Source organism: Vulpes vulpes, chromosome 11 (assembly GCF_048418805.1).
Source record: "Vulpes vulpes isolate BD-2025 chromosome 11, VulVul3, whole genome shotgun sequence".
Taxonomy (NCBI): Eukaryota; Metazoa; Chordata; class Mammalia; order Carnivora; family Canidae; genus Vulpes; species Vulpes vulpes.
In genome coordinates, this window is record NC_132790.1 from 8,843,431 (window position 1) to 8,858,790 (window position 15,360).

Here is a 15,360-nt window from a genome sequence, read left to right on the forward strand (position 1 = left end):
ATCGATACTAAGAACTGAATATTAAAATTAATCTAACAAGAGGGTAAGGAAGAAGGGAAATAAAGATAGAGGCTAGGAAATAAGAGACAGATTATTATTTTTTATATTTTATTTATCTATTCATGAGAAACACACAGAGAGACAGAGGCAGGGACACAGGCATAGGGGAGAAGCAGGCTCTAAGCAGGGAGCCCGACGTGGGACTCGACCCCGGGTCTCCAGGTTCACGCCCGGGGCTGAAGGCAGACGCTAAACCGCTGAGCCACCCGGGCTGCCAGGAGAGAGATTTTTAAAGGAAAAAGACTATTGTATTTGGTACTCATAGGACACCCACCACAACTCATAGTGCACTTTTTTTCTGTCGCCTATTTCTTCAGTGTAGGGTGTGTGTGCGCGCTGTTCCCTAGTCAAGCAGGGGTACTTCATATTGTGATCACATGAGCTAAAATGAAATGCCGACATTCTAACACATAGGATACCGGAACAAAAAATAGAAAAAGCAGGCCCCTCTGGGTGGGTGAGACAACTAGAAAAGTGACCTTTTCCTCTGGACTAGGCCGGCAGGGACCAGATAGGGCCCCCACTCACCCCCTTAACTGGATACAACCTGCACCACCGTATCAGCACCTTTACACCCCCGGGAGGGAAACTTGGTTGACCCTAGGGCACAGCGCACGTAACTTACTTACTAAGATGTTGATGGGCAGCCCCGGTGCCTCAGCGGTTTAGCGCCGCCTTCGGCTCAGGGCCTGATCCCGTGGTCCTGGGGTCCCAGGATCGAGTCCCACGTCGGGCTGCCTGCAGGAGTCTCTGCCTCTCTCTGTGTCTCATGAATAAATAAAATCTTAAAAAAAAAAAAAAAGTGTTGATTGCACAGGCCATACCAATACTGGAGATCTTACTGCGACCCTCAGCATCCTCTGAGGTGAAGTTCTTAGTAAGTTCACGCTGGACAGCCGCCACCTCGGAAACCTACCGCAACGCCGCTCCCAGAGAGAGGCCGACGGAGACCGCCTGGGTCCCACGGCGCAGAGGTGCCGCAGACCCGACCGGGAGCGGAGGAGGGGGCGGGGGTGAGGAGAAGGGCGCTACAGCTAGGGCCTGAGGAGGAGGATGACGGCAAGGCGGCCCCTCCCCGCCCCGGCCTCACTCTCCCCGGCCCAGCTCTCACGCGGCGCCTCAGGCTCGGAGCCCACCGACGCCAGGCACGCAGGACTTGACGCCAGGCACGCAGGACTTCCGGCCTCACGTACGCACGCACGCAGGGGCGGGGAGACAGCCGCACGCGGGGGCGGGGGGGGCAGCTGCTGACCGGGGTGCGGACGCTCTGCGCGGGGCACAGCCGGCCGAGGTCCGCAGAAGGACGCTCCCGCGGAGCCAACGCTTGGCTGGTCTGCAGGACTCCCGCACCCGCTCACGGCTGCCCCTCGAGACACACGCGGAAAGGGCAGAAAAGTCCGAGGCCGCACGGAGGGAAACTGTTGGCGGGAGGCTGCGCAGGCCACGCCCGCTCGAGTGGGCCTCGCGCCTGCGCCTGCTGCCCGTCACCTGCGCCTGCGCTTCGCCCAGCTCGAGCGGGCCTCGAGGCGGCCTCGCGCATGCGTGCGGCTGTCCTCATGTGCGCCTGCGCCGCCCGTCACGTGCACCCGCGCCACGCCCAGCTCGAGCAGGCTTCAAGGCGGCCTCGCGCACGCGGTGCGACTGCTCTGATCTGCGCCTGCGCCTGCTGCCCGTCACGTGCGCCCAGCTCGAGGCGGCCTCGCGCACACGGAGCGGCTGCCCTCATGTGCGCCTGCACCTGCTGTTTGTCACCTGCGCCCGCGAGGGCTGCGGGGAGGCTCCTGGGCTCTAAGAGCAGGAGGCGCTAAGATACTGGAGAGCCTCAGCTCTCACACGGAGCGCTGCTTGCCCCGAGCTCACCCCCTGGAGAGCCCAGGTAAATTTATTTCTAATCAGACCTCGTCTGGATGTATCCAGGAGGGCTGTTTGACTCTCCATGGGGAACTTTTTGAACTTTTTGCCAAGAGCTGCAGGAGAAAGAGACTCAGTGCTCCTTTGAACCCTCTGCAAATGTGAGCTAAAGTGGAAAGAGTAAAAATTTTAAAACTCTCTATGCAAAGGGGATTTCTAAATAATATATGAAACTCATAAGAATTTCATCAGGGCAGGGATAATTTAATCGACTAGTGGCTGTTTCCACTAGTGGATGGGAAAGCTCGACTCATTATTTATGAAGTAGTTAAATGCAGAAGCCAAAATTCCCCTCTTGTCCTTTTTAATCCGGGAACACCACGGTTTCTTCTCTTGTCCCGTCACATTCTACCCTGGTTGTTTCCTAACTCATTTGTGAATCATGATACATAATACACCGCTGACGAATTCTTTTATAAGAAACAGAGCCGTGTTCCTCAAACTTTTTTCATTCTCTCTCCCTCAAGGGCCTTTTTTTAGACTTTCTCCGCCAGTTGTTCATCTCCACCCATCCCCATCATGAAACAATATTAAAGAGGGGAGCCTGGCTGGCCCAGTCCGTGGAGCAAGTGCCCCTTGATCTCGAGATTGTGAGTTTCGGCCCCATGTTGGGTACAGAGATTACTTAAAAATAAAATTTAAAAAAAAAATAAAAAATAAAAAAAAAAATAAAATAAAATAAAAATAAAAAATAAAATTAAATTAAAAAAAAAGTAATATTTTATCTGGTAGGGTTGGACTTTATGGAGTGAAACTCTAGTAATATCTAATATTTTCCCACATCCCGCACCATAACCAATTTCACACTCTTGGGGGAAGTACTGACCCTTTTGAGAATATACAGTGTAGGGCAGTTTTACTTTCTAGAATATTCCCTGTAGAAACTATATTTTGCAGCCTTTAGATATCTGCAAGGATTTCCTAAAATGAAATTTTATTTTTTTTTTAAATTTTTTTTCTATTTATTTATTTATGATAGTCACAGAGAGAGAGAGAGAGAGAGAGTCAGAGACACAGGCAGAGGGAGAAGCAGGCTCCATGCACCGGGAGCCAGATGTGGGATTCGATCCCAGGTCTCCAGGATCGTGCCCTGGGCCAAAGGCAGGCGCCAAACTGCTGCACCACCCAGGGATCCCTAAAATGAAGTTTTAATTTGGTGTACAAACAGCTTTAAAAAAAATAGGTGAAATCCACATTAGACTCCCCTATCCCTGCTACCCTAACTAAACTGTCTCATCATCCTATTCTGTGCATTCAAGGGAAGAGCTGAAAACAAGAAAAAAGAACAGAATAATGGGAAACTAATCATATTCAGCTGTAGAGGACTAGAATGAAAATTATTCAGAGTGCAAGAATAAGTGTGAACTGTGACTCTCCACCCAATGAGTACACCTTCACTAGAGCCATGTAAGTCCCTAGGACCTGCATATCTGTCTTCTAATTTTTCCCACTGGTCCTGTCCTAGTCTATTATAAATTATTTTGATCCTGATTTCTTAGTTTTTAATTGTGTATTTCCTATAGCTGCCTTAAATTGTGAAATCAAGGAAATATTTTATATATGTGTGTGTTATAAGTATGTATAAATTAGAAGCACATATCTGGGGGCATCTGGGTGGCTCCGTCAGTTAAGTGTCTGGCTTCAGCTCAGGTCATGATCCTGGGGTCCTCGGATAGAGCCCTACATCGGGCTCCCGGCTCAGCAGGGAACCTGTTTCTCCCTCTCCCACTTCCCCTGCTTGTGCTCTGTCAAATAAATAAAATTTTCAAAAAACAAGCACATATATCCACTCATATATATGCATGTCAATAATCAATTAGTTGAGGTACCCTAAATACTGTGAGATACTTGAGGGCATAAATCATATCATATTGACCTCATAACGATTACACAGCAAGCATAGCAATAGTTTGCTCAACAAATGACCTAGAGAATGGTCTAAGCTTCCTGTGTGGTATTTCAACAGACACCAAATCAACTATTTGGGTTTATATGAACTGGAATAATATAGGTTTGGAGACATTCCATTTACTTTTTTTATACCATAAAAGTTTTGTTTCCTTCTGATATACATGGTCTTAAAGATAAGAACTTAGTAGAGATCATATGTAGACACATGAAACTAATGAAGCAATATAAAGTAAATATGCCTATGCCCTAATGGAAGAATGAAATTTCAACACTAGAAAAAGTGCTGGTTATTTTGTGAGAAAAATTATAAGTGTTATATTATAATGGGTTATTATCCATACTCTACTAAACTTGAAGGCAACTCTTACACATGACATATCTCAGAAGTATAACTTGCATCTCTATAGGTTGGGTATCATTAGAACAGAGCTATAAGAGATTCATAAAGAGGAGAAATATCTTCACCATTTCCTTTTCCCGAGCCTTGAGGGACTGAAGTTATGTCATGGGTCTCCAATGTTTTATTTTTTACAGATAAGATTAAAATACTTTCAAAATGTAAAATATACAGTCTGATATCTTCTGTTCTATAAAACAGTGGAACATTAAGAGGCTTTAAAACACCAGCTCTTTTTGGACATTCCAGAGTGTGTCTGCACTCTTCTTAAAAAGGGCCTCCTCATCAGAATTCAAGTTAATTTTCACAATATCCGAGACACCATTTTGCCCCAAAACACAGGGGATACTGAGAAAGATTTCTTCTTTGATTCCATATAAGCCCTAAAAGGCAAAATTAGATTATTGTTCAGTAACATGATATGGAAAAGCACTTGTGCAAGACAGCTTCAGAATAAGAGGATACCAGAGAGACCATGGAGCTCAATTAGAATCAGAAGGTGGTAGAGTAGCTATCAACAATATTGATCCTAATGTTCTATGACTATACAGAGTTTGTGTTCAAGGATGTGAAGAACATACCAGAGGCCTTCAAAGGGACCAAGAAAGGCAATGTCTACTTTACCCGTTACCAGTTCCATTTTTCTGTCCAAAGGAAAGATGCCATCCAATCCTTCATGATGCCATTTTATCTGATAAAGGACTGCAAAATCAAGCAGCCTGTATTTGGTGTAAATTACAGCAAAAGGATAGTGAAGGCTGAGAAGCAGGAAGTGGCTGGAAAGACTTCTTTATATGAGTCGACCTTTACACCAAGAGGCACCATTGAGTTGCACAATAGATGCTACAGGTAACATCTCAATCCTCCAAAGGTGAAGCCTCCAATGGACCCTGCAGGTACTCTCATATGCCCAGGAGGGCTTTTGTCTTTCCCCTGCCAAGTACCAATGGAATGCATGCATGTATGGGTACTTCCATCCACCACTCCATCTGACTTCTACCCAGGACCTCCCATGATGAACTGAACATGGAATAGTTGCAACCATGGCCACCACCCTATTCTGGGCTCCCGAAACCTCCAGCCAGCAGCCCCGACATTCCTTCCACTCCTGCAGCTGAAGTGTTTTGGGAATTTGTTTCCCCTCTACTTTCTCTGTCTTTTTTCTAGAGGGGCTTCTTGAACTAGAATTGGAGAATGTAGATCCATCCCATCATGCCATTTGGGGGCTGCTGGGTGGCTGGAAATAAGGGTCCTGGCCTCTGGAGCCTGGCCCTATGTGCTAACCATGACCTGCTACCCAGCCCCCTCTTCTCTTTAAGCTTCATGCCTGGCTGACAATATGACCCAGGGATACACTAAAATGGACTCTCATTTGCCCCTATACTGGCCATGAAATGAGAAAATGGCTCTTTAAAAAGAATTCCCTATTTATATAAAAAAAAATCTAGCCAATTTATAAATATGAAATAAACTGTAGCCTTATTTATTTGCTGAAAATGTGAAGCAATAAAACTAAATGGGGTAAAAAAAATAAGAGTATATGAGTGATTATCCTCTTAATATCAAATGTTTAAGTTTTCCTATAAAATACAACTTGTTCATTGATTTGGTCAGTAAAAACTATGAAATTCCCATATTAGTCTCTTCTCAGAGCATTTGAAGAGTCAGAGTCCTCTTGACTCTTCCTCAGGCGTGCCCTAGGGGTAATTGCTTATTCTCCCATATGCCTGTGTATTCTCCAAAGAGGAGGGGTGTATGGTATCCATTGTGTACTCACTGTCTCTTTCAAGTCGTTAGTCCCCTACTCTCTTAACATTCCCTCTATTTTTTGAGGCTCATTTTCTAATGACCATTTACTAACCTCTTGGTTACTTCATCTCATTCATAAAAGACTGACACCTAGCTCACAATCTTTCCTCTCTGTCCCAATATCTGTGATTACTCTTGGTGACTTTGTATGTAGATCATATTTAAGGGCAAAGATGATGAATTTTGTCTGTAACCCTTTAGCGGAAAGTCAAACCCATTAACATGTGTATAAGCCAAAGGCTATACCACACGCATCCCTCCCTTCTACTTTCTCTCCCCACCCACTCTTTCACACCCCAGCAAGTAAATCCCACACCCATATAAATTCAGCTGTCTTCCCTCTCCATGCCTGTGCTCAGATCCCTGGAGAAAACTACACAATAAAGTTAATCTTTAACTTACATTATAATTAATTAATCAATGCATATCAACCTCAGACGAGCATCCACATAACAGTTATTCTTTTTGCGGGGGGCCAAGGGCTCAAATTCTATTTCTCATTATCTACAAAGGTGATTTCAAACCTTCTCAAACATCTGATTCCTCTATAGGTCCCCTGATTCTCAGGTGATTTTGTCTCCTTTCACTAAAAAAACATCCAATGACAAACTTACCAGTGTGCATGATTCACTGCCTATCCTCTAATATCTCCTGTTACAAGAAATAGCTGTCTCTCCTCCTTCCTAGAGCTAATACCTTCATCTATGCTCTGGATCCCACCCTCTCTGCTTAGTACTTCTATCTGTAATAACTACTTTTACTATCAGCATCTTATCTTTTAAAAAAAAAAAAAAAACCACACAAACTTACCTGGCCTTGATTTTCCTCTCCAATTACTACTCTCTTTCCGTACCTTCACAGCCAAATACCTCAAAAGAGCTGTTTATACTAGTCTTAATTTCCTCAGAGATTCTCAAGGACCTTCCAAAGGGACATTTGGCAATATCTGGAGACATTTTTGACTGTCAAAACTGAGAGGAAAGGGTATGCTCCTGGCATCTAACAGGTCGAGGCCAGGGATGCTGCTAACATTCCACAATGCCCGGGATAGTCCTCCAACAACAATGAAGAATTATCTGGCCCAAAGTCAATAGGGCTGAGATTAAGAAAATCTTAGTGTATACTCCAAGCAGGCTTTCACTCCTATTACTTCATTAAACAGCTCCTGCTAAGGTTATGACTTCTATTACTTTATCCTCCTGGCATTTTTAATCCTCATTTTATATGACTTCTCATCGTCAATCAACAACAGAAAACCAATTCTTTAGTCTTTAAAGCATCCTCTTCTCTCTTGGTTACCATGAATCCATGGTTCTCTTCTCTTGGTTTTTAACTCTCTGGCTGACACTTCTTAGTCACCTTTGTGTACTCATACTATAAACTCAACTTTTAACACTAGAATTCCTCAAGACTCAATCTCAGTCTGTCTTTATTACACTTTATTACACTCTCCTTAGGCAAACTCATTGAAATGCCCAGCTTCAGTTACCATGTGTAAGGGATATCTGTTGCCTGTGCTTGCCCAGCATCTCTGTCTTTGTTGTTGGTGATGTTGTTAACAGACCTCTCTTTCCCTCTCAGGAACTATCTCCAAACTGACTCCTACTTAGAACTCTTAGGAGTTCCGGAAGCTTGTACCCAACTGCCCATTTTCTTTTGGATATTGCAAAAGCACCTGAAATTCAACTTGTTCATAACTGCAAACATGATCTTTAAACCTGGTTCTCCTTGAGAATTCCCTTCCTCAGTGGATATCACTATCTATATAATGGTGCAAAACAGAAATTTATAAATGTCTTCCTTTTCCTTATTTCCTACTTCATCTATTACCAAGTCCTACGAACATTACCTACTAAATACAGTGTCTCTCAAATTTATCCCCTTCTCTTCACCTCTACTATTGTCCTTTCTATTCTAAGCTACTGCTCATCTTCTTTTTTTTAAGATTTCATTTATTCACTAAACACACAGGACAGAGGCAGAAACATAGGTAGAGGGAGAAGCAGGCTCCCTGGGGAGAGCCTGATGCAGTACTCCATCCCAGGATCGTGGCCTGAGCCAAAGGCAGATGCTCAACTACTAAGCCACCTAGGCATCCCTACTGCTCATCTTCTTGACAGGATTCTGCAAGTCTACTCTTGTCCCTTTCAAATCTGTTGCCTCCATCATAGCCATAGACATCTGTTTACCATGAATGCTTGCCAGTCCCTTAATCTTTTGGTTGGCTTTCCATAGACCTAAATCCTTTTATTAGGCTTTCAGTGGCTGAATCCTGCTTACTTCTCTAGCCTTACCATGCACTTCCCTTCACTCTCTGCATTTCAATAACACCTTTTTTTCAGATCCACAAGTGCCCTCTACTTATACCTACATCACTTCCTCCGCATATGTGTTCCTTCTGCTTAGACTATTAGTCCAGCCTTCCAAATTAACTCCTACTTATTATTCAGAATAGGTCACATTTTACTTCCTTAGGAAGTTTTCCCTTACTATCACCCATGCTCCTACCCAGGGTAGTTAAATTCTCTTCTTGTATACTCTTAAGTACTTGGTAGTTTTTAATCATAGCACTTATCGTAATTTGTCATTATATATTTACTTTTACAATTATTTTATTAAATCCATTTCTTTTGGGCAGCCCGGGTGGCTCAGTGGTTTAGCAGGCCTGGGGCCTGATCCTGGAGACCGGGGATCGAGTCCCACGTCGGGCTCCCTGCATGGAGCCTGCTTCTCCCTCTGCCTGTGTTTCTGCCTACCCTCCCCCCCGTCATGAATAAATAAAATTTTTTTTAAATTAAAATAAAATAAATCCATTTCTTTCATTGAACTCCATGAAGTCAGGGCCTTCTTTGTTCACTTCTATATCCTCAACATCTTGTATAATACCTAGCACATAGTAGGGACTCAAGAAATATTAAAGAAAAGATGATAAATGAAGAGTCAGTTTAAGCCTACCTTAACCATAGTAGAAACTGGATGCACTCTCCTAAGATTTTTCAAAACTGATCCTACCAGATCTGTCACAGACAGTCCAATAGCCCAAGAGGTATACCCTTTCAGCTTGATAATCTCATAGGCACTGCAGTTTAGAAAGTAAGAAAATCAAGTTCATGGCAAATCAACTCAGAAAACATATTATTTTTCAAGCTTCCATTTTGAAGTAATCTACATGTCATTGCCACTCTGAGACTTATTCTAGAAATTATTTATGAATAAGCAATAGAAGTTTCTATACCATTTTCATAAATTTCATTATTCACTTTAAATAATAATTAACCCATCCTTCTCTTATCATAAAGGCAGAATACTAGGGCATATGTGTCACTAAATATGAAACTTTAGAGTTGCATCACTCCACAAAGTTATTAACAGTGATTATTTTTAAGTGATATTACAGGTGATATTATCTTCTTTACACTTTTCTTAATTTTCTTATTTTCTATTTGCCACCAATTTGGATTGACATTCAAACTCAAAGAACAAAGAGGTTTTAACTGAGCAGAGTTTATTTAGTTTTGGGAAAAAGGAACCAGGACAGGAAATGGAATGTTTGGAATCATTATTTGTATCATATCAGATGGTCTTGCAACCGTGTAAGCACAGTTTCAAGGCCCCAGGACTGCACACAATACACTTGGTAGCAAATGAGAAGACTGATGTGTGTATGGACCACTTCGGCATAGGAAAGTTGGGACTAGACTATATTCATTGTGGTAACCTGTGATTTGACTGTCAGTTGAAAACCAGGGGCACAGTTTTATTATTTAAAGCATGCAGATTGCTGTCAAATTTAGGATTAACTTTCAGACTCTCAATTCAATATGGCCAAGACTCTGGGGTAAGTGAAAGGAAAGGGAGGGAGACTCTGCCTAGTGATTGATTGAATAATGATGTTTGAGCTGAAGAAAGCCCTGCAGTAGATAACTGGGGGAAAAATCTTACCAGTGGAATCTGGATGCTGTCATACATCCTCTCAGGAATTAACAAAACAAATTGACAAAGAGAAAAGAGTTGAGAAAAAACTGGCTAAAAATATAATCCTTTAGTTGTTATTAACCATCCTAATGAAAATAAAACTGCTGGCATAAAGAAAAGGGCAAAGGGAGCAAATAGAACAAGCAGTTTTAAGACTACTATCCTAAGACAAAAAACTGACTGCTCTATTAAAAACCTGGAAGGACATCCTATTAAATCATGATGTCACTCCCCTGCCATTGTTGGTTAGCCACTGGAAAATCAGAGACTATGACAAAAAAGAGTTGAGTTGTTTTTAGATAAAGACTAGCAGTATCCTGGGATTCTTTATAACTATAGATCCTCTGCTAAATGACCAAGAGGCAAATAATTTAATTTGGACACTGCATGTTGGGAGGATTAATTGGAATGAGTACTGATCTGTAATGTGTTGCAGTATTTGGTATTTAAATCACACAGGACTTCAGTGGAAAGGTCTTAATCATTATTCTCTTATAGAAACAGTCTTTTGAATTAGGAACTAGCATTCCCTCTGGTACAATTACTAGGAATTGGGTAGACAGAGACTAACACTATAACATCCCTGCAAGAAATAGATAGGTGACTCCATGACATTTAGAAACCAGTATTGGCTAAAATAGAGTCCTTAGCTGGGTTGTGGTTCTGCCTCCAGATCAGGTTGATTCCTGCATTTACTGAGAAATGGCCTTTAATGGACCCTATATCTGGAAATCTATGGCATATGGGTAAAGGATACTTGTGTTGAGAAGGACAGGAAATGATACTATAATATTAACATAGGTGTTTTATGCTAGGCATTAACTTAATCTCTTATCCAAAGCTATTTGGCATAACAAAGAGTTTGTAGGTTTCCTTAAGAAAATTTAAGAAAATAAGGGACGCCTGGCTGGCTCAGCTGGTTAAGCATCCAACTCTTGATTTGGGCTCAGGTCATGATCTCAGGGTCATGAGATTGAGACCCAAGTCAGACTCTGTGCTGAATGTGGAGCCTGGTTTAAGATTATCTCTTTCCCTCTCCCGTTGCCCCTCCCTCCTCCATTTGCATGCATGCTTACTCTCTCTCTTAAAAAAGAAAGAAAATGACACATACTAATAACAATTACCAAAGTGAAAAGACAGTTGGGGAAATTGACCTAAAGCTTCCAATTGATGTGATCCCAGCAGAAATAGTTTGGCCAGAAGAGGAAATAAATTTGCTTTAGAAATATCAAACACACAAATCGAACTCCAATAAAAAAAAAAAATACAAAAAAATAAAAAGAAAAAAAGAAAATAAACATAGTCCTGGCCTAAATAAATAAATAAATAAATAAATGCTATTTCAAGAAAACACACACACACACACAGAATGTATTCCCTATTCTAATGGGTTTCCAACATAGTTTTGTTCCTATACATGTTTTCAAAATATGTATTTCTCACATGCCTATATTTTTAACATTCCTACACAGCGTTATAAAGTATATTGTTTTCTTTTTTTTGTCCCTCAGAATAAAGCTTTTAAGATCTGACAAAGGAGAGAGAGTACAATCATTTTGCTTTCTTCTAATGGGGCCAGACTCTCGATTTCAACTCAGGTCATGATCTCAGGGACGTGAGCTCTAGCCTGGTGCCAGCTCCATGCTCAGCAGAGAGTCTGTTTGGAATTATTTCTCCCTCCCCCTGTATCCTCCCCCTGTTCATGCTTTCTCTCTAAATAAATAAATAATATCTTTAAAAAATATCAGACACACAATTAAATGAGTCTGTCAATACATTTAATAAGGCACAAGTGACAGTAAATAAAAGGGGAAAATAGAATAATCCAATTAGCTAAGGATTACCAAAACACCTGTGAGTGATTTTGGTTACCTATTGTACAGATCCTGGTGATCATAGGAATAGCTTGTCTTTTTCTATGTATAAAATATTGAAGACATGTTTGTCAAAGGAACTCTGAGGAATATATGGTACAAAAATAATCATCCAAGGTCATGGAGAAGTATCATGGATAGAAGGCTAACATTAAGTCTAGATCCTTTCCAAGAAAAGGCAGGACTATTTAGAAAGATGACTTTGGGTGTGCTTTTGCACAAAACAGTTTTCTAGGTTAAAAAATCAGTTAAGCACTGGAGGATTCTGAAAAGATGGTGAAGTAGGAAGCACCAGGATTCTATCCCCCCACCTAGACAATAATTGTTTTACCCAAATCTGTCTGACATAACTATTCTGGAGCTGTGGAGTCTATTGAAGGCTTGAAACTTCAGGGGAAGGCTCCAATGGTAATTTGTAGTTACCTTCAGTCAATTTCAGCTCTTAGCACTGTAGCAACTATCTATCCCCCACCTTCAGCAGGTAGCTGTTCATATGTCCCCCAAGTAGCTTGTGCACAGCCTACAAAAAAGCCTTCTCTAAATATCAGGAATCGATGACAGAGGTGTAGAAAAAGGAGGGCAGCCATTTTTTTTGCACCTTCCCCCAATCATTGCAGTCCCTTCCCATCTGGCTATAGTGACCTCCAGGGAATTTTAAAGGTAAGCATCCTCTCCCCATTCCCTTTATTTTTCTCTTTTTCTCTTACTGTTTTGTGCAAAAGCACACCCAAAGTCATCTTTCTAAATAGTCCTGGAAACCTCAACAAATTACTAGCAGCCAAATTCATAGGCACTTTCAAAGAATTATACACTATGACAGAGTGAGGTTTATTCCTGGAATGGAAGCAAAGGATGGGTCAACATATGGAAATTCATTGATCCAGTCTGACACATTAACATACTTAGAAAAAAATAATTATCCCATTTGATGCAAAAAAATCGTTTGACAAGATTCAACACCCTTTCATAATAAAAACACTTAAGAAACTAGGAATTACAGAAACTACTTCAACATAATAAAAGCCATACATGAAAAACCTACAGTGATCATAGTCAGTGGTGAAATACTGAAAGTGTTTCCTTTAAGATCAGGAACAAGGAAAGAATGCCCACTTTGCCACTTCTATTCAACACAGTATTAGAAATTCTATCCAGAGTAATTATACAAGACAGAGAAATAAAAGGCATCCAAATTGGAAAGAAGAAAAATTATCCCTGCTCACAGATGACATGATCTTATATGCAGATAACTCTAAATTACACACACACCTACACACACACAAAAATTGTTAGAACTATAAGTGAATTCAGCAAAGTAACAATATAAAGTCAACATACAAAATTGCATTTCTATACAATAACAATGAACGATATGAACATAAAATTAAGAAAATAATTCCACTTACAACAGCATCAAAAAGAATAAAATAATTAGGAATTGACCAAGGAAGTAAAAGACTTGTGCAATAAAAACTATAAAATATTGCTGAAAGAAATTAAAGATGATACAAATAATCCCAAAGTGATCTATAAATTCAATGCAATCCCCATCAAAATCCTGCAGATATTTTTTTGCAGAACCAGAATATAACAAACAAACAAAAAACACTCTTAAATATGGAAAAGAAACTGGTAGTTGCCAGAGGGGAGGTGGATGGAGGGATGTGCAAAACAGATACAAGAGATTAATAGATACAAACTTCCAGTTATGAAATAAATAAGTGATGGCGATGAAAAGTACAGCATAGAGAATACAGCTAATAATATTGTAATAACGTTGTATGATAACAGATGGTGACTACACTTATTGTGGTGAGCACTAATTAATGTACAGAACTGTCAATCAATATCATATATTGTATACCTGAAACTAGTATAACATTGTATGCTAATAGAAAAAAAGATGAAGAAACTGAGATTTTACTATTTTAAATAAGTTCTCAATATCATACCACTAATAAATGATGAAGCCAGGATTCAAGTCTCAGCAACCTGATTTCAAAGTTGATGATTATACACTATGCCATATTACCCTCAAATACATATGCGTTCTTATGAAATGATAAAGAGATTTTCCTTTTAAAAAATGGCCCCCCGAGAAAACTATGCATAATATAAGTCTGAATTTGGGGATTTTCAGAAGGTTTGAGTTATTTATCTCATAAAAAGCAAGATCAACTATATACTTTTTGCCTCTGAAACTAATTCTTAAGACTGATTATTAAGGCACTGAGATATTGAATAAGTACTGTTACCTTTCAACAACTTGTTTATGGATATTTTTCCACTGGTCTTTGTCTGCATCAGTTCCTAATTTAGGGTCTAGAGTCTTCAGAGCAACACCAGCAACATTCACTCCACTCCATAAAGGCACTAAAAGAAATATATCTCAGAATAAACTCTTCTTCCCAGTACTACATTAGTCCTTTGAGTTCAATAGGTTTATATTATAAACTTAGGTTACTACCTTATACATTTATAAAAATAAGTTTAATATGGACAAAAGAAAGAAATGTAAAAACCCAAAATTACAAAATTTTAGAAAAATATGTAATAGAAGTTATTTACACTTGTGTCATATAGGAAGCATTTAAAGCAAGATGCAACTTCAGAATCCATAAAAGGATTAGTAAGATAAAATATCATAAGCACCTAGAGGAAAAAGAGCAACAAATTAATACTACTCAGCAGTAACAAAGAGCTGACAGGGAATAACCATCAACCTAGAATCTTGTATCAGTTAAAGTGTCAAAATTAGATGAAACTAAAACATTTTCACATAAATAAAACAGACAGGATATACTCCAGAAAGAGAGAATTGAATTCAGGGGAAGGAGTTAGAGATAAAGATAAGCAGTACAATTGGTAAACATGTACACAAATACAGACAGGTATTATACTCAAATAGTAATAAGTAATTTGGGGATATGAAAACAGAACGGAATACAGTTGCCCCTTGAACAACAGAAGTTTGAACTGTGTGGTTTCACTCATACATGAATTTTTCCCAATAAATATCTTGGAAAGTGCTTTGAGATATGCAAGAATTAGAAAAAAACTTGCAGATGAAACAGGTAACCTAGAAATACCCCCCAAATTTTTTTTTTATTATCCCCCCAAATTTTTTTTAAGTTGGGTATTATTATAAAGAAAACAGCCTATAATACATATAACATGCTTTTTTATTTATTTTTTTAAGATGTTATTTATTTACTCATGAGAGAGGCAGAAACATAGGCAGAGGGAGAAGCAGGTTCCATGCAGGCAGCCCCATGCGGGACTCTATCCCAGGATTCCAGGATCACGTCCTGAGCCGAAGGCAAATGCTCAATCGCTGAGCCACCCAGGCATCCCAACATACTTTGTTTTAATTAACTGTTTATACTACCACGAAGGCTTCCAATCAACAGTAGGCTATTAGTA

The 15,360-nt window shown here is 40.2% G+C and overlaps 1 protein-coding gene and 1 pseudogene across 2 annotated transcripts in view; one reads left to right on the forward strand and one right to left on the reverse strand.

Moving 5' to 3' along the window:
• Positions 1 to 4,388: 4,388 nt before the first annotated feature.
• Positions 4,389 to 15,360, reverse strand: part of LOC112911557 (L-lactate dehydrogenase C chain-like) — a 43,949-nt gene continuing 32,977 nt past the window's right edge. The window contains exons 6-8 of one of the 2 annotated variants that reach the window (XM_025988169.2): positions 14,193 to 14,310; positions 9,044 to 9,167; positions 4,389 to 4,662 (exon numbers count right to left, since the gene is read on the reverse strand). In XM_025988169.2, coding sequence (XP_025843954.1) covers positions 4,498 to 4,662; positions 9,044 to 9,167; positions 14,193 to 14,310 — 407 coding nt within the window. In that variant the 3' untranslated portion in view covers positions 4,389 to 4,497. The remainder of the gene's footprint in view (positions 4,663 to 9,043; positions 9,168 to 14,192; positions 14,311 to 15,360) is intronic. The other variant, XM_072725447.1, reaches the window with a different exon arrangement.
• Positions 4,700 to 5,810, forward strand: LOC112911564 (WW domain-binding protein 2 pseudogene; annotated as a pseudogene).